This window comes from Phacochoerus africanus, chromosome 8, assembly GCF_016906955.1.
Source record: "Phacochoerus africanus isolate WHEZ1 chromosome 8, ROS_Pafr_v1, whole genome shotgun sequence".
In the NCBI taxonomy this organism is placed as follows: domain Eukaryota; kingdom Metazoa; phylum Chordata; class Mammalia; order Artiodactyla; family Suidae; genus Phacochoerus; species Phacochoerus africanus.
Genome location: NC_062551.1, coordinates 99,360,144 through 99,387,563, shown reverse-complemented (window position 1 = coordinate 99,387,563; position 27,420 = coordinate 99,360,144). Strand labels below are relative to the sequence as shown.

At 42.3% G+C, this 27,420-nt stretch overlaps 1 protein-coding gene across 6 annotated transcripts in view; it reads left to right on the top strand.

The window, feature by feature from the left end:
- The window catches only part of PTPRM (protein tyrosine phosphatase receptor type M), a 749,971-nt gene that overhangs the window by 292,140 nt on the left and 430,411 nt on the right, over window positions 1–27,420 (top strand). For all 6 annotated transcript variants that reach the window (XM_047793745.1, XM_047793747.1, XM_047793743.1 and 3 more), the window contains exons 4-5: window positions 11,721–11,799; window positions 26,874–26,989. In XM_047793745.1, coding sequence (XP_047649701.1) covers window positions 11,721–11,799; window positions 26,874–26,989 — 195 coding nt within the window. The remainder of the gene's footprint in view (window positions 1–11,720; window positions 11,800–26,873; window positions 26,990–27,420) is intronic.

Sequence of the window (27,420 nt, the reverse complement as noted above, 5' to 3'; positions counted from 1 at the left end):
GGCTGCACTGCCCTGGGCAGAAGGTCCCCTGCTGCCTGGCTGGGGCTGGCACACCCTTACTGGGGAAACGGCTCTCATATCCTGATGGTCTTAAAAACCTGAATCATGCAGGAGCCATCTGCTTTTGAATCAATTTCCCCAATAGATTGCTCCATTAGGAGTTTTGCACTAGCCTGAGGACATGCTTCTGTTTTATGTGACTATTGTATTTCTAATTGTAAAATATACAAAATTATATTTCTGGTATCACATGTGCCTGCATGTATGGGACGTTTTCTTTTATGAGCAGAGTTCACAAAAGTCAATATCCGGGAATTCCCTGCTAGTTCAGCAGGTGAAGGGTTTGGCATCGTCACTGCTGTGGCTCTGGTCACATCTGTGGCTCAGATTTGACCCCTGGCTCAGGAACTTCTGCAAGTCATGGGTGTGGCCAAAAAAAAAGTCAATATCCAAAAGATGCATTCTTAGGAAACAAAAAGGCTGTTTCTGGGACCAAAAGCTGATGACAAGGTAATAGGACATGGAAATTTAAAGGAGGCGAAACCTTTGAGAGACCCTCTCTCCCTGCACAGGTAATCTCCTTCCCCCAGATGTCCCATTAGTATTTAGGCTGCAAGATACATTATAGAAAACTAACCAATTAATGTAGAGTGAACATATGCTTTAAATATTAGTATATGAAAATATTTTATATTCATAGAGGACTTTATATTTTTCAGGGTTTTAAAAGTAGTTCTGGAGTTCCCGTCATGGCTCAGTGGTTGACGAATCCGACTGGGAACCATGAGGTTGCGGGTTTGGTCCCTGCCCTTGCTCAGTGGGTTAACGATCCGGCGTTGCCCTGAGCTGTGGTGTAGGTGGCAGACGCGGCTCAGATCCAGCGTTGCTGTGGCTCTGGCGTAGGCCGGTGGCTGCAGCTCCAATTCGATCCTTAGCCTGGGAACCTCCATATGCCATGGGAGCGGCCCAAGAAATAGCAAAAAGACAAAAAAAAAAAGTAGTTCTGATCTAATTAATGAAGATTGATGAACTGAGCCTTTTAAGGGCATTTCGTATTGTAATATTGCTGAAAACGGGCAGGCAACATAGTGTAAAACAAGAACAGGTAGAACTGGATTTGAACATGAGCTCTGCTTACTGAAAAGCTTGGGCAACTTCAGCTTCCTGAGCCTCCTTAATTATGGGACTAAATATAAAGACAGGGCAGAGCGTGCACATGAATGCAAAAGCACATTTCAACTGTGCTAGCCGCTCAATAAATGGTGGTCGTTTAGGAAGATTCAGATTTGTGGGAGACAGAAAAAAGGGAAGCAGCTAATAATTGAGTGTTTTCTCCTGCTAGGTCACTCTTTAAGTGTGTTTGGTGGAATGGCAAAGGGTGTGCAACAAAAAAGTGTTCTAGGAACAAATCTTCAGTGGAACTCTGGGTGAAATGGAGTGCACCAAGTGCCTTCCTACCAGAACATTCTAACATGTCAGCCTGGAACCGCTATCATGCTGCCCTGGGCATTCTGCCTACACCTGGGCAGCAGGTGCTCTGGGGAGCGGGGGAGGGGGTGGGGGGTGGAGGAGGGGTCTGGGAGGTGCTGGGCTGTGTTTCTCCCTCTGTCCTGTCCCATATCCTCCTGCCCTCTTGTCCAGAATGGCCATTTCTTACCCATCGGTGGCTGCTGAGTCATTTCTCCTCTTGGTTAGAATCTGAGGTCTTCAAAGGTTTGGGATCTGTGGAGGTTTTTGGTGCTGAATACCGCTGCCCTGTGTGCTTTGGATAAACATAGTCGGTTCTCTTGGGCATCATTTATTTTGGTAACCTTTTTGCTAACGTCATCTTTATTAGCATCTGCCGAGTTTCAAAACGTTTCTTAACAGAGAAGAGTGCTCTCGCCACTGGAGTCATTTTATGGAGCTTTTCCTATTTATGGGAAAATAGTATTCTGCTGGTACACATCACAATGGTAACCTGCCTGGAATGCAGCTAATTGCAGGTTAATTACTGCTCATTAACACATAAATTGTCAAGTATTGGGTGATTAACACATATTTAATTCCTTAATTAGTGTTTCTCCTTGGGACTCTGATGGGGAACCTGCCTCCCTGTTGGGCAGCAGCGTGGGGGCACCACCTGCTTTCACCGGGCACCTGGCCTGAAGCACCTGCTTCCTTTGATTTAGACACTGACTTTTGCCTTTTCAAGAATAGCCTTTTCCTCACACAAGACTCTCTTGCTTTCCTGTGCTGATTTTTAAAAAAAGATTTCCCTCTGATTCTGTTTCTTTCCCTCCTCCTCTTCCTCACCCCACAAGTTTCAGGAAGCTTCCTATGGATTCCTCTGGGTCCCTAACCCCGCATGCTCCCAGAGACACCCCGGGAATCACATCCTGCTTCTGGATGTGGTGCTTCTGAATCCCCATCAGAGGCCAGGAGAATGGTGATCTTGAATACAAATGGTCGCTTTGAAAAGGACAAGATGTACTGATGGCCTTGAAATCCTTCCCCCAGGCCCCTCGGCAAAGGGGTTGAGCCAGGCTGCAGGCAGTGGATGTGAGAGCAGAGTCAGGGAGATTGACAGACTGCTGGTTGCTCTAGAGCCTCCTGTATAAACATATCCCTTAGATGCTCTGAAGCCCTGGAAGGAAAGGAGGGGTGGCTTCCTGCTTGCAATCCCCTTGCTCACTGAGGACCCCAAGGGCCCCAGCGCCTGGCGGGAGGCTAAGCCAAGGTTTACCCTTGATCCAGCTGTCCTCTTCCGGGAAACTGAGGGGTCCAGGGAACAGGAGAGGCCTGACCTCTCCCATCTCTTCACATCACACACCCGCGCTGTCCTTCCGCACGACAGCCTCGCTGTCATCACTGGATCAGCCCCCAACCCACTTATTTTACGTTAAGGCCTTGGAAGCCAATGCTGAGCAACAGCAGCCCCGCACACATTTGTTGCTCAGAGGTAGGGTTTAAGGTCTGCGTGGGTGAGTGTGCTCCAGATTGTATTCTAAGGAAGGTTAAAAGGCACTGGTCAACCACACAAGAAGAAGCACGGGTGTAAGCAGAATTGAACACATTCTGTCGGTCAGGGCATTTCAGAGCCCAGGGGTGTTTCCACATCTCCAGGGGTGCCCAGCTGGAGCGCGGACATCAGTTTTGGCTTCAGCAGAGCATCTCTTGAGTCTAGCACTGCCTGGAACACACTTGGGAGATCCTGAGATGTTCTGATGGGAAGAGAGAACACTCCCTGACTCCATAAATCTCTTCGCTTAGGGACCATTATTCCAAGTGCAAGACAATTGAATTGCTTCGTACCAGGTGCATGGCGATCGAATTGCTTCATACCTCTAGGAGGACGTAGGGCATTAGATGTGGCAGTGAAATATAACCCTGTCACAAGCCGGAGAGCTATTCTAAGCAATTACCCCTGTCCTCTGCATTTTGTGCTTAAAAACATGAGTTTTAAAAAATCAGGGGGGCCACACTCGAGCTAGGCTGTCACTTTAGTAGAGACTCAGAGATGCATTTAGGAAGCAGAGGGACTCATGTGACAGTTTTGTATCTTCAAAGATTATTTATTTATTTACTTATCTATGTATTGGCTGCACCCTCAGCATACGAAAGTTCCCAGGCCAGGGATCGAACTCATACCACAGCAGTAACCAGAGCCACAGCTCTGTGATTTCATAATACCATCCACCACTTCAGATTTCAACTTTTCAAATCATCACAACTTAGACTAGGCTATAGGGCAAAATTGTTTTTCTTAAAATTGTATGTGTTTTGGTCAAAAAACAAAAACATTTAGTTGAAATCTAGCTCATGCTAAAGAACACTGTAGAATGAGATCTGAGAGTCAGGTTTGAATATCAAAGTTTTATAAATTCTCAGTAGTTTAGAAGATTTGCCATCTAAATAAGCTGGGTTTTATTTCTTTTTTGTTTTTTCTGTTTAAGGCCTCAGCCACAACACATGGAGGTTCCCAGGCTAGGGGTTGAATTGGAGCTGCCACTGCCGGCCTACACTACAGCCACAGCAATGCCACATCCTTAACCCAATGAGTGAAACCAGGGATCTAATCCGCATCCTCAAGCATACTAGCAGATTCGCTTCCACTGCGCCGCAACGGGAACGCCTTATTTCATTTTTAATTTTATTTAATTTTTAACAAAGTGTTGTGAGGTCTGTCAAGTAATTCTTTTCTATGGTTTTTGTTTTGGTGTCTTGCAGTTCTGCTTTAAAAAAATCGGTCATGAGGGAGTTCCTGCTGTGGTGCAGCGGAAACGAATTTGACTAGCATCCATGAGGATGCAGGTTTGATCCCTGGCCTCGCTTAGTGGGTCTGAGATCCAGCATTGCTGCGAGCTGTGGTCTAGGCTGCAGACGTGGCTTGGATCTGGCATAGGCCAGCAGCTCCAATTCAATCCCTAGCCTGGGAACTTTCACATGCCACGAGTGCAGCCCTAAAAAGAAAAAAAAAAAAAAAGGTAATGATACTCTAAGCTTACATGAACTGTTGAAACACCACCCACGTAATAGAGTTGAAACAAGTCAGGCCAGGAGAGGGCTTTCTCTCTGCTGTAGCTGGAGTCCAGGGCTCCCCCAGGAAGTGTGAGGCATATTATATTTGGCCGTGACCAACTACTGCTATCGATTGATATGTGCTTTCTTGTTACCCAGAGTAATGGCAGCATGCTGGTGAGCCAGGCAGGAAAGTTTCCTCTTAAAGCAGGAGGCTGGATAGCAAATATTTCAGGCTTTGGGGGCCAGATGGTCTCTGTGGCAGTGACTCCACTTGCTGTGACTGTGCGAGAGTCACTGTAGATAATCTGTAAATGAGTAAGTGTGACTGTCTTCCAGGCTTTCTTGGCGAACATGGAAATTTGAATTTCATATGCTTCTCTTGTATCGAAAAATATTCTTCTTCTTTTGATTTCCACTGCCAGTGAAAACTACAAAAACCATCTTTGGTTTCTGAGCAATACAGAAAAAGAGATTGGGGCAGATTCAGCTCATTTGCTGACTCTTGTCTTAAAATTTGTATTGTTAAAACTATGTCACATCACTGTCCCTTGCATCTGTATTTCTAGATCAAATAGCGAGTACTAGGTTTCTTACTTCAATTTAGAGGTAAAGAACTTAGAACATAAAAAATATAGCTATGCATTAAAGGTCATATATTTATGTGTGCATATATGTCTGTATGTGTAAATGCATGGCTGAATACTTTATCTATATTTCTGTGTGTGTGTGCGTGTGTGTGTGTGCGCACGCGCATGTGTATTTTGCATATACAGTCTTTCATACCTGCTAGTTGTGTAGCTGAGTAACATGAAAAAATCCAGATTTGGAAGTAAGATAGACCTCAAATTACACCCTGATTGCGTGACCTCAGAAAGATTACTTGACCTTACTAAATCTGCCTAATCATCCCTAAGAGGAAGTTAATATTGTCTCTCTCATAAAGTTGACTGAGGAAAATTAGAAAATATGTACAGAAGATACCTGGGACATGGATACATATGATAAATAAATGTTTTTCGAATTATTGAAATTTTTTTTCTTTTTTTGCCTTTTCTAGGGCCACTCCCGAAGCATATGGAGGTTCCCAGGCTAGGGGTCTAATCGGAGCTATAGCCACTGGCCTACGCCAGAGCCACAGCAACTCTGGATCCTTAACCCACTGAGCAAGGCCAAGGATCAAACCCAAAACCTCATGGTTCCTAGTCGGATTCATTAACCACTGAGCCACGACGGGAACTCCAATTATTGAATTTTTTAAAGAATGGATTTTGTGTGGTTCCCCATAGAGACCCAAGTCTCACTTTTTTTTCTAATGGCCACACCCACAGCATATGCAAGTTGCCAGGCCAGGGACTGAATCTGAGCTGCAACTATGGCATCACAGGATCCTTTAACTTACTCCATCAAACCTGCATCTCTGCAGCGACTCAGGCCACTGCAGTCATATTCTTAACCCAAGGCGCCATAGCCGAAACTCCCCAAGCCTCACTTCTAATATATTTTCAATATATTCTGTCCTGGTTGATAAACAAACGCGGCCACATCGTCACAGCAGTGTCTTTTGCCTTTCCAGTGGTGCGGTTGGTGGTCTCATGTTTCTCTTTCCTCTGACCTCAGTCTTTTGGGCTACGGATGCTGGCATCTCAGACCTTCCAGTGACCCCGCGCCCACTGTGTTCTGCTCACTCGTGTCATGCTTCCCTAGAGCAATACCCGTACATTTCAATAGAGTGGTCCCTTATTTGACCAAAAGAAACAAAATTATTTTTACTTCCGAAGCTTTCTTGGTAGGGGCACTGGCTAAAAAAAAGGTACAAAATGGAAAAATTGCCAGACAGCAAGAGTGCACAAGGAAACCTTTTCAGGGAATACTTAAATATGCTTTTAAGAAACCTATTTAAGATAGGCCTCCTCCTTTGAACTGTGTGTCTTGCTTAACCCAGTTGTTTCTTAGAAACGACACAGCCCCTCTCTTAATGTGCAGGTGTAAAAATCAAGATAGTAGTCAACTTAAGATTGTCCAGCAGCACCTCAATTCAGCTATCTTTATTTAATCACATTTATTTCAAGGTAGCAGACTTTCCAGTGCCAATCATATCCACTTTATAATTGTAGTACGTGTGGAAGTATCTCTATCCTGAATTATAAAATTGATGGCAAAGCAAATAAAACTTATACTTAGAAGTCTCTTTATCAAGATTACTAAGAAAAATCAGTCAGGAAAATGGCCTTTTGAAAATCTTGTTTCAATTTGTGGAAAGAAACATGGAAGTTAGTGCTTCAAACTTGGAACACATATCCACCTTCTCATGGCTAAAACCTAAATGTGCTGTAAAAAGATTTATTAGTATCTTATAAATAAATATATGAGTGTGGGCACTTGTGTAGGCACGCACATGTAAACATAGCTATCAAGATTGAGTTCCTCTTTTTGGCTCTACAATTACCTATAAGTCAGTGCTGGAATCTGCCAAGTTCCAGACATTTGCTGTCAGAAGTTTCTAGTTAACAGAAATGGGCCATCCATGGTTCTCATGTGTTTATCATCAGCTGCTGTCTTTCTTTGCTTCTGTTGCTGTTAGAACAGTTGGTGTTAGTTTCGGGAATCAGGTTGTGTTTCATTCTTTTGCTCTGGCTTCGTTGGCGGGTTGTCTTGCTGGGAAATTTGAGGCGTCGTCTTCCTGCCAAGTCTTGCTCTAGGTCCAGTATCGTTGGGACGCTGGGTAAGTCCTTGCTTGGGAACCTGTGAGTTTGTGCTCGTGGGCAGGGAACTGGATTCAGGTTGTGTTAGGTGTATCATGGGTGTCCTGCCTGGTTACATAGGAGGAGGAGGGAGGGGAGGTCCGTGGTCCTACCCTCCTTACTCGTCTCACCTGTTCCTGTTTGGACATTGTTGTCTCCTGTTCTTTCACTGTCTCCCTTATTTTTCTTCTCCAACTAAAGCTTAAATTTCATAAAATTGTCTCATTTGTTGATGCCCTCCTAGAGCATGTAATAAATATTCTTTAAATATTTGAACAGACTCAGAGTCTTCGAGCATGAACCTTTTGAGGAGCCTAAGTTCTGATAATGTGATGAATGAAAAAACAGATTCAGAGGTTTTTTAGCTATGCCTGTGGCATGTGGAAGTTCTCAGACCAAGTGTCGAGCCTGCATCTCAGCAGTGACAACACCAGATCCTTAACCATTAGGCCACCAGGGAACTTCCCAGATTCATAGGTTTTAACCTGGCTTTTCTAGTATCTAATTTCTTCCCCTCTATCCTTTCTCCCTCTTTTTTTCTTATTAGAGCCGTGACCTTGTGTTGGATTACATAAAAAATTGTACATTAAATTTTATAGTCAACTGTTAAAAACAGATCCACATGAGCACGTACATACTTTGTATTTTGAGTTAATGCATCCCTTCACAAATGAAGATTATTCCATTTTACAAGATGCTTCAGCCCTTGTAATTGATAAAGGGAAAATATGACTTTTGGTTAAGCAGGAGGGAAAAATCTGATGAGGAAAGGAATCTTCCTCTGTTCTGTTCATCATCTACCCCAAGTGCCTGGAGTGAGAGTCTCCTGGGGGAGAGGTGGGCTGGGCAAATGAATGAATAAGGAGGGCGGAGAAGGAAGTAAGGATGGATGGACTTATGGTTTGGCTTCCAAAAGTACTGTCTTGATAACCAAAGTGATGGCGCTTTTGGGTCACTGGTGGTCCTTTGCTGTGGACATTCTGACCAGAGCAGCTAGCAGGTCCTACTGCCCATAAATGCTGCCTCCCTCTAGGCAGGATATGACTGTTTCCCAGGAACCTCAGGAAGGCTCTTTCCCCTACTCGTTCTCTGCGTTCATCTGCTCTTTGCCCCCTCAGTGGTCCTCTCAGACTTCAGTAGAGAGAGAAGTGAGCCAATCTCATTGCAGGAGTGAGTGTCTGTGCATCTCCTCCCTTCTCTGTGTTATCAATGAAAACATAAATTTGACCTCCTGAACAGGACAAAGCTTTACTTCATTTCTCCTGCCCCCTGTGTGTTTTGTGTATCAGTGTGGTGGCATCCTGGCACAGTGGCATTTAATCGAGGCAGGTGTTTCTGGGATGATGTCTGTCTCAGAAGGCCCCTAACCTCTTCCATTCGGGCCCTACTGATTGCTTCCTCTGTGTTTGCACAAACTTAAGTAATGCAGTGTTCATTCAGACAATGTGCAGTGGTGAAAATGCTCTGATATTTGGAATCAGAAAGATTGGGTTTTTAAGTTACATCAGCAATGGACTCATCATATATTCTTTTTTTTTTTTTTTTTTTTGCTTTTTAGGGCTGTACTCCCAGCATATGGAGATTCCTGGGATAGGGGTCTAATCAGAGCTACAGCTGCTTGCCTTCACCACAGCCACAGCAACCCCAGATCCGAGCCATGTCTGTGACCTACACCAAAGCTCACGGCAATGCAGGATCCTTGACCAACTGAGTGAGGCCAGGGATCAAACCTCATGATTCCTAGTTGTATTGGTTTCCACTGTGCCACAATGGAAAAATTTTTTTTTTTTGCTCCATCGTATATTCTTGGACCATTGCTTTGTATCCAAATCTGTTTGTTCTTGAAATCTTTGATCCCTGAAGGACTTTCACATAAACTAATAAGTAAGATAGTGAAGTAGTATCTGTCCAGTGTATGTGGTGTATTCTTGGCTTAGTAAATGGTCACATGATTACTTTTTTAAATTGAAAATTTTATAGAGATAATTTTGGAGTTAGATGCAGTAGTGAAAAAATAATGTGTACACTTTACCCAGTTTCTTCCAGTGGTAAATAACACTTTGCAAACCTGAAGCATAATGTCACAAGCAGGATGTTGACATCGTTGAAATCTGAAGCTTTTTCAGATTTCTCCAGTTGTACTTGTGTATGCATATGTGTCTTGATTGTTGTAAATTTTTTTCACTTTTTATACGATAAAATATAAATAACTTAAAATGTATCTTAAAATCCAGGTAAGTAATTAAATACATTTATAATATTGTATAACTATTGCCACCATCCACCTCCAGAATGCTTTCAACTTGTGAAACAAGTTTTGCATCAATAAAACAGCAACTTCCCATCCCCTCCCTGCAACCCCAGGCGACCACCCTTCTCCTTTCTGTCTGTATGAGTCTTTCTCTTCTAGGGACCTCATGTAAGTGGAATCATGCAGCATTTGCCCTTCTGGGACTGACTTACTGAGCACCATGTCCTCCAGATTCATTCATATCATGGCATATGTCAGATTTTTTTCCTCTGTTAAGTCTGAATGGGGGGAAGGGAGTGGGATGGACTGGGAGTTTGGGGTTAGTAGATGCAAACTCTTACATTCAGGAAGAAGCAATGAGGTCCCGCTCTACAGCACAGAGAACTGTGTCTAATCTCTTGGGATAGAACATGATGGAAGATGATATGAGAAAAAGAATGTATGTATATGTATGACTAGGTCACTTTGCTGTACAGCAGAAATGGGCACATTGCAAATCAACTATAATTTTTAAAAATTCTGAATAGTATTTCATTGTATGTGTAGACCACATTTAGCCCATGGGTTCATCCATCTGTGGACCCTGGGGTTCCTTCCATGTTGTTGTGATTAAGGCCACTATGAGATTTTATTACCTGGGTGGGTTTGTCCTTCCATCACTATAGGGAAGACCTCTGCTCTTCCAACATCACAGGCATCACCCATGTTACCCTTCTGTATCCACAGCCGTCTCGTTCCATCCCCGCCCCCTCCATCCCTGAGCCCCGGCCCCCACTGATTTCCCCTCCATTTCTAAAATGTTGACATGACATGATGTCACATAAATGGAATCATACACTTTGCAGTCTTTCTCGATGGGCTTTTCACTCCACACAGTTCTGTGGAGATTCATCCAAGCCATTGGGTATGTCAATAGTTACTTCCTTTTTTGTGCTGAATAGTGAGTAGCCCACACTATGGACGGACCACAGTCTGTTTGTTTACCAATATGAATGGTATCTGGACTGCTGCTGGTTTCTGGCCATCAGAGTAAAGCTTCTATCAACACTCTTGGGCAGCTTTTTATACGAATGAAAATGTTCATGTCTCCAAGGGTGCGGTTTCTGGGTTGTGTTTTAAGACTGCTTGTCTTTGTGTTGCAAGAGTGGTGGTCTCCCTGGTGATATGGTTTCCTGCTGTGTGGAAAGGGAGGTGAAAATAATGCCTCATGGACCTTTTATCATGAGTTATAGCCTGACATGGACACTTTTAGACAATCGTATTAAGAAAATTGACAACTTTGTTACTGGGTCTTTTTTCTTCTTTCACCTCAATTCCTCTGAAGTGGCTCCCTCATCTCAAAAATGCCCTTCATCCTGAGACCCTCAAAGTGTGTCACCCTTCCTCTGTGGCCCTGCTTCTCCCACAACCAAACAGTTGTAAAGCCCTCTGGATTTCACCAGTGCGGAGATTGTAATGTCATTCTCCCAATTCATACATCTCTGCCTTCTGACTTTCAGCTGGCATAACCTCTTCTCCACCCTATGAGCATGCTGTGTTTCCTGGATCTCTGCCCTGAGTGGAGCCTCTGAGCCTGGTCACAGCTGACCTTTATAGCTGTAGGTCCCCATTCTCTTCTTCCTGGCCAACCATCACGTCTACCTCAGGGCCTTTGCACATGCCTGGGAGGCTCCTTGCCCTCTTCGCACATGCAGCTAGCAGCTCAAATGACACCTCCTCATGGGAGGTCCTCCAGTATATGTTCTTCCCGTGGTCTGTCCTCTTCTTTTATGACACTTTTAAAATTTTGTGTACATTAGTTGTGCAAAATATAGGGCCCCATGGACTTCATTTGGGTCCTAGAGACTCCTCAAAGAAGTTGACCAGAACATAGGTTAGCTTAGAACAATTGAAGTTTTAACATTGCTGCTGGGAAATGACTAAGTCTCTTCTTTCACGTATCAGTTCTTAATCCCGGTACCCCCAACCCTGATGGGGTAAGTCCTTGAGGTATAGAGCAGCCTGGCTTACCCATTCACCTCCCTGAAAACTGCATTTGGGTCTTAGGTTTTTTTTGTAGTTTTAGAACCTCGAACATTGACTGGTAGGTATTGGGCATTTCATTAACATTTGTGGGGAACACGAAAGTGTGAGTGAGTGAGTGAAACTCCATTCCTATCGTATAGGAGATATTCCGTAAAAGTTGACAACATGAGTGACTAATGAACATCTTTCTCAATTTCCAGGTGATTTTTGAAGTCATAACATCTGGACATCAAGGCTACCTCGCTATTGATGAAGTGAAGGTGTTAGGACATTCGTGTAGTAAGTTGCCTCAACTTTTCATCACTGGGGGGCATGTTTGGGGGCAAATTTAGGTAGCGGATTCAGAGGAATCACTAAAAGAGAAGGCAGGCGCAGTCATCCTGCTCAGGAAGTCCCTGGGGGGGCTGATTGTGGTGCTTTGCTAGCCCAGAAGTTCAAAGACATGCATCTCATGTGCGATGTCATTGTGCATATCTGAATGTCTTTAAAATGAACACCAGGGATAGGAGCTAAGGGACTACTTTGATATGTGTACCCATCCAACCCCAGAATCAAGTTTAAGGAGCTAAGCAACCAGAGCTCTGTAGACGTGTGTATCTGTATATGCGCTTATGTTCACTTGCTTGTGTGCACATGGGTACACATCTGTGCATGTGTGTATCTGTGTGTGTGCGTGTGGAGGTGTGTGTACATGCGTGTGTGCATGACTAGGCACAGTGTGTCCCATGATTACTGTGTGTTCATAAAGTCAGAAAGTCACATCTGCCTTTTGTAAACCCTGAAGAATGGCATCTAACTGTACAAATGACTCTGCGTTCTATTTTCCCCACTTAACCTTATAGTTTTAGGTCCGTCCATGCTATTGTATCATATGAATATACCACTTTCTATTTTCCTCTTCTTTTACAAACGTTTTGTTTCCCAGCTCCCCCATCCTCTCCCACTTTTCCTATGTGACAGGCACGGCTGCCCTGTGGACACATCCATGTGTGAGCCCAGGCAGAGCGTATTCCTCTAGGCATAATTGCTGAGATGTAGGGTGGAAATAATTGTGGTTTTACTCAATGCTGCCAAATTGCTATGAAAAATATCTGACCAGTTTATATGCCCACCAGCAATGCAGGGAAGTTTGCTTGGCCACATAATCTTTGCCCCAAATTGATAGTGTCAGCCCCAAAATCTTTGGCCATCTCAAGGATGGCAGCCTGCCTTCTTTTTAGAGTCCCATTAAAGAGAAATTGGCTCATTCAGATGATTCTAGGTCTCTGCTGAAGGTTCCTGCCCATGTCTGTGAGAGAATGGTCCTGTCTACACTGGTCTTAGAAACATGAACACATGCAGGAGTGACTCAGCTTTTACCGCATGGATTAAAGAGAGTGTGCGATCGCTCCCTGCAGTGGTTACAGGGACGCCTATGGGGCTGTTATCTGATGGAGCCTCATGAAACCAGCGTCTGATTCCATCCAGGGGGAGTTGCTGTCTGAGCACTTTATCTGGTTCTCCACGTTCAAGCTCAGCAATCATCTTGTTCAGCACTAAGGCAGACAGGACTCTTGTAGCATAGTGCTTTGGCCTTTTCTTCTCTCAGCAAGACTGGCCAGTGCAAGAAGAATTTCTCCCCCGACCCCTTTTTTTCTGAAATGGCAAGAAAACAAACAATGCTGTATCTAATGGGAACAGCAGGGCAAATTTAGGAAGCAGGATATAATTACCTGGGTTGGAACTTGGCCAGATCCTCAGAGTCGCCTCCAGCTTGAAAAAGTGCTAGGGAAGCTTCTAATATGCGGGAATGCTCAGGGTTTCTGATTCACCTCTTACCAGGAGGTAAAAAGGCAGACGGGAATATTGTAGGCCCACTCTGCCTGAGGACTCCCTGTTTCTCAGAGCCACGAGGCAGTTGTGATTGCTGCCCTGGGTTCAGGCGCAGGTGCAGTGGCTGCTGGCCAGGAAAATCACTCCTGGAGTGCAGCCCCTCCCATCCTGTAGGATTTGAGTCATTGCCTTAGGTAAGAAAGACGTAATGCCTTTCCCTCCATCAGAGCCTTCCTGAAATGTGTCTCCTGCAGTTTCCTGCATTCCTTCCAAGCCCAGCTGCCTGCAGCCATAGAAATGGTGTTTATGGTCCCTCCTTGGGAGAATACGGGTGGTGCTGGTACCTAATTGGCTTTGCAAACTGCAGTTAAGAGATGCAGAATCACAAAACAGGCTCTGTCCCAAGGTGATGGATGCTGCAACAGTGTGTTGAACTGTGAGCTTTCAATAGCTTTGATGATAGCCTTTCTGTAGTTATTTTTTCTTGAATCGCTAAGTTGATGGGGAAAAGATGCAAATAAAGGTTTTAAAGAAGGCAATAGTGTGGTCTTAAAATGGAAAGCTTTATAGTTTGTATTCTAAGGGCTTTCCTATCAAGGTTTCTAAATAATAATCAATTATTTTGAAATACTGATGCTCATTAAATTTACATCGGAAAGGAGCATAAATATTTCATATCCAGAACCATGCCTTCCAAAAAGATTCAGAACTGCTGAACTTTATTTACCTCACTGTAAAGGCTCCTGTATGGATTCCTACTGGTTTATGAGAAGGCATTACGACATTTTTTTTTTTAAGTACCTGTTCTGTTAAAACTATACAGTTGCTCGTAAAATTGATTTTCGTATAGTGGCAGGAAGATGCAGGATCAGCCTGAAATGTGGAGCTGGCTATGCCATGGCTTCAGACCACTTGTAATGAACACAGATAATTTTTCTGTTTGGTATGCATGCTAAAACTGTATCTTGAATTTGGTTCAATAATCCTCGGAGGAGAAACTGAAGAAGCATTTTTCAGCTTCATAATATTGTCTCCTGTTTTTAAGTAGGTTGTAACTTAGGCATATGCGGGTATTAGTACCTGGCGATGCTGATGTATATCTGTGGGTCTTATAAGCCAGGAAGCATTTGAACATCACATATCTTTCAGTTCATCCATTTAATGTGTGTAATTCAGTTTTTTTCCATATATGCATGAGGTTGTATAATCATTACCATAATCAGTTTAGAACATTCCCATCACCCCAAAAAGAGTTCCCCTCCTGGTTAAGAGTCCTTCTTCATGTCCCTGGCCCCCGCCCAAACCACTAACCAATTTCCTGTCTCTGTAGCTGTGCTTGTTCTCTGTATCTCATCTCAGTGCATACTATTGAGGCCCTTTTTGTCTGTCTTTGACTTCACGCAGCATTTCATGCTCCATCCATGTTGTGAAAGTATCCATACTTCATCTTTCTCAGGAGTTCCCGTCGTGGCTCAGTGGGTTATGAACCCGACTGATATCCATGGCCTCAGTCAGCGGGTTAAGGATCCAGCATTACCGTGAGCTGTGGTGTAGGTTGCAGACACGGATGGGATTTGGTGTTGCTGTGGCTCTGGTGTAGGCCAGCAGCTGCAGCTCTGATTCAGTCCCTAGTCTGGGAACATCCATAGGCCCCAGGTACAGCCCTAAAAAGCAAATAGAAACAAACCCCCCTCTCCAAAAAAACCCTTATCTTTCTCAAATCAAGTAATATTCAATTGTATAATATTCCATTCCACGGTTTCCTTAGTCATCAATTGATGGCCATTAGAGTTGTTTCTAGCTTTTGGCTATTGTGCATAATGCTGCTATGGATTTTGATGTACAGCTTTTTGTGTAGACCCTTGATCTCAGTTCTCTTAGGTATATGCTTAGAAGTTGAATTGCCAGGTCACATAGTAACACTGTGTTTAATATTTTGAGGAATTAGGAAATTGTTTTTCAAATAAGTTGCACCATTTTGCAAACTGAGGAGCACTGTATGAAGGTTCTAATTTCTCTGCATTCTTTCCAGTACTTATTATCTTTTTTATTATCGCAGTCATCCTAGTGGGTTTGAAGTGGTATTTCTTGGTGGTTTGAGTTTCCTGATGGCTCATGATATTGAGCATCTTTTCCTGTGCTTTTTTAAAAATTAAAGTATAGTTGATTTACACTGTTTCTTCAAGCTCCGTTGTATAGCAAAATGACCCAATCACACAGAGGGTACAGTACAGAGGGCTGCACTGCCCATCCATTCCAAATGTAACAGTTTGCTTCCAAAATGCTGTATATCTTTCTTGGTTGAAATGACTATTCAGATCCTTTCCCCATTTTTAATTGAATTATTTACCTTTTAATATTGGGTCCTAAGAGATTTTTAAAAAAAAATATATCTGGATACAAGTCCCTTATCAGATATATGATTCAAAAATATTTTTCCCTAGTGGTGAGGTTTTTTTTTTTCCTTTTCATGATGGCATCCTTTGCAGTACAAAGTTTTTAATTTTGATGAAGTCCAGTTATCCGTTTTCTTTTGTCAGTTGTGCTGCTTGTCATTTGCTGTTAAGGCTTTGCCCAATCCAAGGTCATACAGGCTCACTGCTATGATTTCTTCTAATAGTTTTATAGTTTTAAATCTTACATATAGCTTTATTTTGAGTTCATGTTTTCTGTGATATATTTCATGTGGTATCACTACATTCTTTTTGCAGATGCATATCCAGTTATTCCCACACCATTCGTTGAAAGGTGTTCTTTCCCCATTGACTTCTTTGTTGCAAATCAGTTGATCATAAATGTAAAGGTTTATTTCTGGGCACCCAGTTCTATTTCATTGATCTACATTGTCTCTCTTTCTGCCAGCACCATACTGTCGTAACTATTGTGAACTTATAGTTGAGTATCAAATGGGGGAATCTGCGAATCCCCCAACTTTGTTATTTTTAATATTGTTTTGTCTATTCTAAGTGCCTTGCATTTCCATATGAATTTTTAGATAAAGGTGTCAATTACAGCCAAAAACCCAGCTAAGTTATTGATAGGAATTGTGTTGAATCTGTAGATTTCTTTGGGTTGGGGGGTAGTTCTTTTCATCTTAACAACATTGGGTGTTCTGATCCATGAACATGGCTAGGCACTCTAGTACAATATTGAGTACAAGGGGAAGGAACAGACATCCTTGTCGTGTTCCTGCCTTGGGAGGAAAATTTCCAGTTGTTCACTACCAGGTATGATGATGGGTGTGGGTTTCGGTTTTCCAAAGATGCTCATTAACAGGAAGGATATTCTTTTATATTCCTACTAGTTTGTGCGGTTTTTAAAACAATCTATCATGAAAGGGTGTTGGAGTTTAGCAAATGCTTTTTCTTTATCTATGCAGGAGAGGAAAAATTTCTCCTCGACCTTCTTTGGGTCCCTGCCTGGGTCTGAAAATTAACCTGACGAAGACAGATTAATGGGAGAAGGGCATACAGATATAGTTAATGGTTTTTTTATGTGACAGGGAAGCCCCATAAGGAAATGAAGACCCAAGACATAGACCCAAGTGTATTTATGCTCGTTTTGATGAAGAGCAGACCTTCATGGAGAAACGTGATGTGTTCAAGACTGTACGGCCGGTGTGTAGACTGAGGAGGATTTAGCAAGACCGTTATGCTCAGATTCTTCTCAGTGAACCTTTGTCTTTGGAGATCAGGAAACCCCTTTCCCCTGGTACAGGCAGCTTACCTCTCCTGTGAGGGTTTAATGGCCTGTTTCAGGGCAGAAGGTGGAGAAAGGTCAGAGTGACCTTCTTGCTTCTTGAGTTTCTCAAGCTCCTTCAGCCTCATATAGTCAGTGTGCCAATGTGCCATATTTTGGGTACTTTTTCTCGAACTCCATTATCTCTCAGATTATCATGTGGTTTTTGTCTTCTTGTTGCTGTTGAATAACGAATATTTATGTAGCCCAACACTTTTTGATTTTTGTCCAAACGGCCAGGAAACTCAGAAGCAAGTTCAGAACTCGACTACCAAAAAAGTGGCACATTCCCAATATATACCTAGTGTTTACTTCCTGGCTCCTTTTAACCTGATTTGATCTGGGCTTAATTTTTTTTATTATAGTTGATTTATAATGTTCTGTCAAATTTTGCTGTACAGCAAAATAACCCATTCATTCATATATATATGCATATATATACACACACATTCTTTTTCTCATATTATCCTCCATCATATTCCATCACAAACTAGATATAGTTCCCTGTGCTCTACAGCAGGAGCTCATTGCTTATCCACTCCAAATGCAGTAGTTTGCATCTTATCTATTTGTGGGGTGTGTTATCTTGATTGATTTTTTTCATTTTTTAAAAGTTTTATTGAAATATAGTTGATTTACAAGGTCATGAACATTTCAGCTGTACAACAAAGTGATTCAATTATACATGTACACACATCTATTCTCTTTCAGATTCTTTTCTCATAGAGACCATCACAGGATACTGGGTAGAGTTCCTTGTGCTTTATAGCAGGTCCCCGTTGGCCGTTCATTTCATATACCTCAGTGTGCACATGCCAATTTCAAACACTCAGTCTGTCCCTGCCACCAGCTATCTCCTCTGGTAACCATACGTTTATTTTCAAAGTCTGTGAGTCACTTTCTGTTCTGCAAATAATTTCACTTATTTCCTTTTTTAAGATTCCACATATAAGTGATATCATGTGATGTTCATTTTTCATTGTCTAACTTAACAGAATGATAATTTCTAGGTCCATCCATGTTGCTGCAAATGGACTTATTTCATTCTTTTTTATTACTGAGTAATATTCCATTGTGTATATGTACCACATCTTCTTTATCCATTTCTCTGTGGATGGACCTTAAGGTTGTTTCCATGTCCTGCCTGTTGTAAATTGTGCTGCAGTGAACATTGGGGTGCATGTATCTTTTTAAATTATGGTTTTCTCTGGATAGATGCCTAGGAGTGGTAGTCTAGATCATAAAATAGTTCTATTTTTAGTTTTTTGAGGAACCTCCATAGTTTTTCCATAGTGATTATATATTGGTTGATTTTTAGAGGTTAAATCAATGTAGCACTCCTAGGATAAATCCCACTGGGCTGTGTATACAATTTTTAATATAGTTGTCATATAACACCTTAAATACAAAGTTATTTGCATAAATGATGCCTTGAATTCTGAAATCTAAAAGTTGCACAGAATCATGCCTCATTATTTTTCTGCCAATTTAAAAATATAATAATACAATGAAAAAGATTGAAAAAAACCCCTTAAACCCATGCCATATATTGGATAAAATGAAAACAAAATCCAAGACTATTCTGTATTACTACTTTGCAGTATGGAATAAGTCAGCAGTTTCTTTAAACATTTAAGAAATGCTGAGCTCTTAATACGACATCCTTCAAACTTATTTTATAAAGCAAAATTAATTTTTCACTCAGATTTATTTGCATACTCAAACATTGCTTGCCTACTTTCAAATTTATACTTTTATGAAGACATTAAACAGTGATTAAAATAAGAATAACAGTGACAAATGAAACGTTGGAACTGTTTTTTGTTTTGTTTTGTTTTTTGTCTTTCTTAGGGCCTCCCCGAGGCATATGGAAGTTCCCAGGCTAGGGGTCAAATCTGAGCCATAGCTACTGGCCTGCGCCACGGCCACAGCAACAGCAACGTCAGATCTGAGCCGTGTCTGTGACCTACACCTCAGCTCACAGCAAAGCCAGATCCTTAACCCACTGAGCAAGGCCAGGGATCGAACCTGCATTCTCATGGGTCCTAGTCAGATTTGTTTACGCCGAGCCATGATGGGAACTCCTGCTATACAACAGAGCTTGAAGAAACACTGTAAATCAACTATGCTTTCATTTTTAAAAAAGCTCAGGAAAAGATGCTCAATATCATGAGCCATCAGGAAAACCAAACTACCAAGAAATACCACTTCAAACCCACTAGGATGACTGTGATAATAAAAAGAATTATGTTTGTGGAATAAAGGCAGACCCCTTGTGCTTTGGTTGAGAGATACACAGAACTCAGAACTGAACTCAGAATATGTTCATTTTCAACATGAGGGAACTTAGCCTGGATTTTCCCCCAATGGAATATCGCTCTTCTTCAAGATACGAGTGACGAATAAAAGTTATTTTTGTGTAGTGCCTAGCTTATTTTTCTATGATAAGAATGTTGAATCTATTTTACCCCTTGACAAATTACTCCATTAAGGGCCCTTCTTACCTTGCAAGCAAAACAAAAATAGTTTTGTCTTGAAACATGTTAAAAGCTTCCTGCTCACAAGAATGACTCGGCCTCTGGGGCCCTTTAACCTCATTCACATAGTGTGGATAATAATAATAATACCTTCCTCACAGGGTAAATGTAGGGATTAAATGAGTTAATCTACATGATGAACGTAGAACAGTGCTGAGCACATTCTAAGAGCTCAATAAATGTTAGCTGTTGTGATTATTATTGTTATTATTATTTCTGCAACCTGATTGGACCCCTGGAATGAGTGAGCTGCAGATTGTAACCCTAAGTAGCGAAATTGATTGGTTTCCTAGATGGGGTCATTTAGCAGCGTCCATTTTAAAAGTTAAACAAAACATGTTTGCAAAATAGATTGGTAGAGTAGGCTGCGCCAGGCATTTATTTCAGCTGAAGTTGGCTCTCTTGTTTGTGGGAACGTGTCACACAAGTAAAGAGGAGCGTTGACTGTGTGTTCTAGGCGGGCAGGCCTCCGGCCCAGCTCGACTTTTGCCATCACATTACATGCAAATGAAAATACAAAGAGGTTAAGGCGCAGTCCGCGTTGGCCCGATTCACTTTGCACTTTGATCTCGCAAATTGCTGTTACTCTGAGTCTGTTGTCAGTGTTTCGGGGCCGGCTTTGAAGAATCAATAATACGAAACATCTCCAAAAAGATTTGCATCCTGGTCAAGGATGATTCCTGGCTTTGGGATCAAAGGCCGGTGTGAGATCAATTAATACCTGAAAACCTCTCTTCTTTTAAAAAATTGCCTTCTTAGGAAGAAGGAACAGAATTACGGCAGAAATGAGGAAGTAGGGAGGTTATACCAAAAAACCCTTTTAATATTCATGGAAGATATTTAGGTTTTAGAACTCCTGCAGATTTTAGAAGAAAGCTGGCATAGCATTTTGAAAGGGTATCCAGGAGACAAATGGGCCTATAAATTTAGAGAGAAAGAGAGAATTTTTCTTTTTGAGTATGGGATAGATTGAAATTTTCCACTCTAATGGCGCTCTACCTGTGTTACAATTAAGGTCGTTTGGCAAGGTTCAGAGCTTACAGCTCAGCATGGGATTGAAACTTTTCTGGCTGTGGAGCTCTTTTTCTTAGGATCTTTTCCAGTTTCCAGTGATAGATCGATCCGTTATTTTAAATAATAATGAACATTTTTGAGGCTAAGTACCAGCCCCACAGAACGCCTTCTCCTGGCATCATTTTGTTTAATCTTTATCCCACCCCTATGAAATACGTACTCTTTTCCCACCCCTATTTTGCAGAGTAAAAAATATGCATTCATTAATTAAAATATAAATAATACCTTTTTAAAAATCCACTAAGGCTTGGGTTAAGGAACTATTGCTTTTATTCGAAGGTAGTAGGAGCCTGAAGTATTGATACTTAAACACCTATTTGCTGAAATCAGCATCTTAAAAGAGGATCAGCCTTCCACCAGCTAGAAACAGTTTTAGGGTTGCAGCATTAGGCAGGGAGAAGCCAGGCATCTTACTCCTTTGGAAACATTCTATAGGCCTTTAATGTTTATTGAAAAAAAACCTTACATATGTCATTAGTAGAAATTGTGACCTTCACGGTCTGGGAGGAAACTGATGTGGAAAATAGAATTCCACAGTCTGTTTCTTTGTCTTATTCACCCTGGTGGGTGAGTGACTGTCTTCCGTTCATGTCAATTAATTCTCTTAATTGAAAAGAAAAATTTGCTTTTAAAAAAATATTTACGCTTAATAGGTTTTTCTGTCATCTGGTTTCCATTTGAGATATGGCTTTATTTTCTCAGCCAGATTTTTTTTTTCTTTCTGGCAGTCTTTTTCTCAACCAAGAAACACTACTTCCCAAACCAAAGACAGCCAATCCATTCCAGAGAAGGGCACTCCCAAAATACACTTTGAACATTCCTTAGACTCTGAACCTTACCTCGCAGGTAATAAGCATTGGCATCTTCCAGGAGGCCATATTGAAGATAAACTCCATTCTGAAAAAGAAGGGATAACCCTCTTTCTGGGCAGTGTGTCTTTTTTTTTTTTTTTTTTTTTTTTTGCTTTTTAGGGCCACACCTGAGGCATATGGAGGTTCCCAGCCTAGGGGTTGAATTGGAGCTACAGCTGCCAGCCTGCGCCACAGCCACAGCAACAGCAACACCAGATACGAGCCGCATCTGCAACCTGCACCACAGCTCACGTCAATGCTGGATCCTTAACCCACTGAGCAAGGCAAGGGATCGAAACTGTATCCTCATGGATCCCAGTCAGATTCGTTTCTGCTGAGCCACGACAGGAACTCCGGGGCAGGGACAGCATGTCTTAGTAAGAATGGGTTAGAGAAATACTATCACCCAATCAGATCTTTGAACTCCAAATTAAAAATGAACTCTGCTATGTCTTCCCCTTTGGTTCAGCAGCCATTGCTAGAAACAGGGCCCTTAGGGAAGCAACCTTCCAGGGCCGACCGAACTATGGATGGACCAACCTATAGAGGAACCAGCAACAACTCTGATACTCCTGTTCTTTACTATTATTAAATAAATGGATCGAGCAGAGCATGTTATGTTTCATGAGATTCTGCAGAAAGATTACAGAAATTAATGCTTAGCATTTTTGAGGGGGTGGTGAAAAGAGCCCTCATAGACTCTGTGGGTAGAAATGCAAATTGTTAAACGCTTTAAGGGAAGCAGTTCGGCAGTTTGTGTTGAACATCTTTTAAAAATGCCTTCTTCTTATCTGGGTAATTCAATTTCTAAAAATTCATCCTGCGGAAAAAACAAAAAGTCTATGGGAGGATTTAATTATGAACTCCTGCATCTTGGCATTATGCCTAAGAAGCTCAGATGTTCAACAGTAGAGGACTGTTGCAGTTAACTTTTGATGTCCATCAGGATCTCTCCACCTTGACACTGTTGACTTTGCAGGCTGAGTAATTCCTTTGCGTGCAGGCTGCCCCCTGCATTGTAGCATTGTAGAGTGTTTAATACAGTGCCTCGCCTCCGCCCCCTGGCTACCAGCAGAACCCTCCCACCTTCCCCAGCCCCGTTGTAACAACCAAAAATGCCCCAGATGTTGTCAGATGTTCCCCTGGGGGACAACATTGTCCCGACTCAGAACTACTGATTTCCAAATAGTTTCAGATGAATATTTAACAAGGCGCATGCCAGCTATATCTTGTTAAAATTCTTTTTAAGTGCGTGGTCGTCACAAAAAAAAAGGTAGAAAGATACCAGTAGACCAAGTTCGAGGGTGTAGATTCTTTAATGGCAAAGGATTGCTCTGATGGTTTTATGCAAAGCCAGCAACTCCTGCCAGACCTCTCAGAGCAGCCCATAAGTAACTAGCAGCCAGGTACTGGAAGCTCTTTTTTTTTGTTGTTTTTTTGTTTCCAGTAGGATTTTTGTCTTCCATCTCCACCCCCATTTCTATCCCATTTGTAGCTGTTCTCATGATTTGGCTTTTCATCTGCCTCCTCACCTAGTGTGAATAAGTATGAAGACTCCTGAATTCACTGTGAGTCTTGGCGAAACAAAGTTGGAATTTCCAGCCTCCTAAGGGAGGCCCAAGCTTAGGTCAACGTGCACGTGTCTCCCCTACATGTTACGGGATGCTGTCCACTTAAAAAATGTGAAGGCTGCAGAAATCCATGCATACTTCCCAAGCTGCTTCTTAAAGATCAATGTATGTATGATGAAAACATGAAGTCGGTGAAAATTTTTATTTTTTATTTTATTTTATTTTTGACTTTCTGCCTTTTCTAGGGCCGCTCCCGTGGCATATGGAGGTTCCCAGGCTAGGGTCTAATCGGAGCTGTAGCCACTGGCTGACACCACAGCCACAGCAACGCCAGATCCAAGCTGCGTCTGTGACCTACACCACAGCTCACGGCAATGTGGGATCCTTAACCCACTGAGTGAGGCCAGGAATCAAACCCACAACCTCATGGTTCCTAGTTGGATTCATTAACCACTGAGCCACGATGGGAACTCCTGTTTAAAATTTTTAAATTAACATTTTTGAAGTAAATTAAAAAATTGTCATGTTTCTCATGTTACTGCTTATTTTTAAAAATATTTTCTGAAAGTAAAAAATAAATTATGTAAGTCAAAAATCTTGGGTAAAATCACCTTGATTTTAAATATCCTGAACTTTGAATATTTTAGTCATATTAGGAGGAATATGCAAAAGAAGATGGTCCAGGTTCAGTCATTTCAGGAGGCCATTCAGATTTGAGGAGAAATAAATTATGGTATTTTTCAGCAGATCAGAAACATACTCTCATATTAGAAAAAAAAAAAAACGATTTGGGTAGCCCACCTTACTCTTCCAAAATAGCTCTCTTGCCATGCCTGATAAAGAATGAACTTAAAAATTTCAAGATGGCAATTCATTTTCTTTTTTTTTTCCATTTATAATGATTTTTATTTTTTCCATTATAGCTGGTTTACAGTGTTCTGTCAAGTTTCTGCTGTACAGCAAGGTGACCCACTTACACATACATGTATACATTCTTTTTTCTCACATTATCTTGCATGATTTTAGTCCGTGGAAAGTTTACTCTTGATGTTCCAAACTAGATGTGTTTTAGCTGTTCCCTGTGGGCTGATCAGAAAGCATGAGAGTCTTTGAAGGGGGGCAGGTTCCTTTCTAATCGTGATAGCAGGAAGGGAGAGGTCACTGTTGGAAGGAAAACCCTCCCTGCATTCCTGCATCTCTGGGAGGAGACAGGGGTGCAGAACCAGGACACCATGGGGCCCATTCTGGTTGAAAGAAGTTTAGAGAACTCAGTTGTAGTGCGGAAGAGAAACAAAAGGGATTTAGAGAATTTTGGCAGCCTTGGAAGGTGGGAGGGAGAAAAAGGAGAAGGAGGAGGGGTCACACGTTGGGAGCCATGTAGGAAGCAAAGGCACATAGAGATTTTGCAATGGATTTTTAGGGGACATTTTTTTTTTTTTTACTTTTAAATTTTTAATAGCTTAACTACTTGGGGATATAGAGGTGGTCTTTAAAATAATTAACAACCCTTCAGCACAGGCTCCGAACTGAGTTGTGGTAAAAGATGGCTACACAGCCAACACTTTGTATTAGAGATGCAATGTGTTAGAGTGACCTGCAGCCAGAGGCCAGCAGGTAGGAGGCCATGAGGTAGATAGGACAGGGCAACATCAGTGACATGTCCTGCCAGAGGACATGTGGCATTGCAAGGATCTAGCAGCAAGCCAAGAGCACCCATGAAAGCTTTATAGAAGGAAAAGCATTTGAGAAGGGCTTTGAAAGTAGCTGCAATTTCAACAGCCAGACGTGGTTCGAAGAGCATGGGAAAGGCTGCTGTTAAGCAGCCAGGCTTGCAAGGGCAGGATGGCCTGATGGCCAGTGCCTGGGCTGGGGAACTGGTGAGACCAAACTTTCCACTCCGATTCAGACACGTGCTAGCCAAGTACCCACAAGTGAAATGAAAAAAAAATCCCTTCCTCACAGAACAGTTATGAGTAATCAATGGAAAAGTTTCTGGAACATGAAGCGTTCCAAAAAAAAAAAAAAATTAACTCTTTTCCACTTTCTAAAAACAATGGGTCCTTTCAACTTCTCGGAAACAGAGAATAGAAGAGAAATTTGATTTAGAGGTTTTTTTTACACAGATCTTTAAAAACCGTAAAATCAGGTTATCCTTGACCAGGTATAATTTGACTAATGAAAAATAGCTTATGGGTTTTTTTGGTGTTTTTTTTTTTTTTTTTTTTGCTTTTAAGGGCCACACCCGTGGCATGTGGAGGTTCCCAGGCTAGGGGTCTAATTGAAGCTCTAGCTGCCAGCCTGCGCCAGAGCCACAGCAACACAGGATCCCAGTCACGTCTGCAACCTGCACCACAGCTCACAGCAACACGGGATCCTTAACCCACTGAGCAAGGCCAGGGATTGAATATGAGTCCTCATGGATGCTAGTCAGATTGGTTAGCCACTGAGCCATGATGGGAACTCCAAAGGGGTTTTAAGTTAATGTAATAGTATTAGAAAACCACAGTGACTCACAGTTGCACTGTTTTTTGACAAGTTATTAAGGACATTTCACACGCTAAGCATCATGAATACACTGCCTGAATGATTGGTCATCTCCAAATTAGTAATGGGGCTTTCCTCTGTGCTGCTGATATTAAAATGCACTTTTCCTTGTCTTGGGTCCTAGTTCACTTTTACTCCTAATTACGTTCTTCACGGGCTAAGTTGGGTGCTTGCTTCTCATATGTGGGTGCCCAGGAGTGGGGTCCCACTCTTTGGAGGTGTCCGGATGTACCCTAAAGACATGTGGGCAATGGGGGAGGGCTGGTAAGACACAAAAGATGCCTTTTGTGGTTGTCCAGATTTCTCCATCCCTCCCCCAAAACACGCATCCTGTTTTTTGCTTTCCTACTCCCTCACCTCCCCCCACCCCACTTCTTGCTGCTCTTTCACTCTGTCCTTGCTCTGATGAGAGAAGTTTTCCCCCAAAGTAGAATTTTATCATAAAATCTAATTCCCAACCCCTCACTCCAATTGCTTGATCCACGTGTCCAGTGTGCTGCTGAGATGGGTCTGTGCTGCTCAGATCACATAGAATTCTCCTTTATTTAAACAGCTGTCCCCTATGGACAATGTGTGTTATGAGACTTAATGCCGTTTAGCAGTTGGACTCACTCTTTCTTCTCAAATTGGAAAGAAGAATCAGCAAAAACCACTGTGCTGTAGCAATCCCTGCATTATTTCCCAGAGTCTGTCTATAGGGATAGTATTTTTGGTAGCTAGGAAATATTATACAAGTCATGCTGCATACCAATTAGTTGTATTAAAATATATATTACCCACAGCTCTGTACTTGGCTTTAAAAGTTTCCTTGACAACATCATTTAACTTCTTACTGTTCTTTTCATGTTGCTAGTATAAATATCTAATATGTTTTTGTTCAAAACATCAATTAGGCCTCAGTATAATCTTTATTAATACAGATCTGTTATTACAAAAAGACTGCTGAGCTGTGATAATTTGCACAGCAGGAACAATAAAATATCTTCTTTCCGCTTGGTTCTATCCCAGAATGCCTGGCTGTCTTGTGCTGTTACAGAGCACACCCAAGCCTTTCAGAATATCGTTTACAATCGTAATGAAATCTTGAATGCTCCTGGAAGCAAAGACATTATTTTCTTCAGAGGGAAACAAAATGGAAAGGCCTGGAATTGCGGATAGATTCCAAAAGACACACGTGAGTGGCACAGCTCCGCTTTTAACATCTTTCATTCCTTTTCTTCATGCAGCCAGAACCCCCCACTTCATGCGGATTCAGAACGTCGAGGTGAATGCTGGCCAGTTTGCCACCTTCCAGTGCAGTGCCATTGGCAGGACCGTGGCCGGCGATCGGCTCTGGTTACAGGTACTGTAACTCAAGCTCACCCTCTCACCTCCAGAGAGTCCAGCGGGAGGAGTGCGTGACCCCTTGGAGCGGGTGGGGGGATGCCCAGGGAGGAGTCAGGGTCAGGCCACTGGTGGGAGATGGATGCTCTCAGGCATTTTCCCAGGTCCTTCCCTTCCCCCCTAGTAAGTAGCCAGGTTACCAAGGGCTCCAGACAGGCTGATATGGTTCTGCGCAAACCTTGTGAACGTCTGTTTTTTTCCCCTTTTGCTTCTATGTAGCCATCTCGCTTGGACCATCTGGTGGTCAGATCCTTTTTAGAACAAAGTGTTCAAAGTCCAAAATATAGTGCCCTTCCCCCACTCTTCCTCTTAAATAAAACTCCAGGAATCTCACACACGTACACACGTGCACACAGGGTTATAGGCCTTTTTTTGTAATTTTCATTTCCA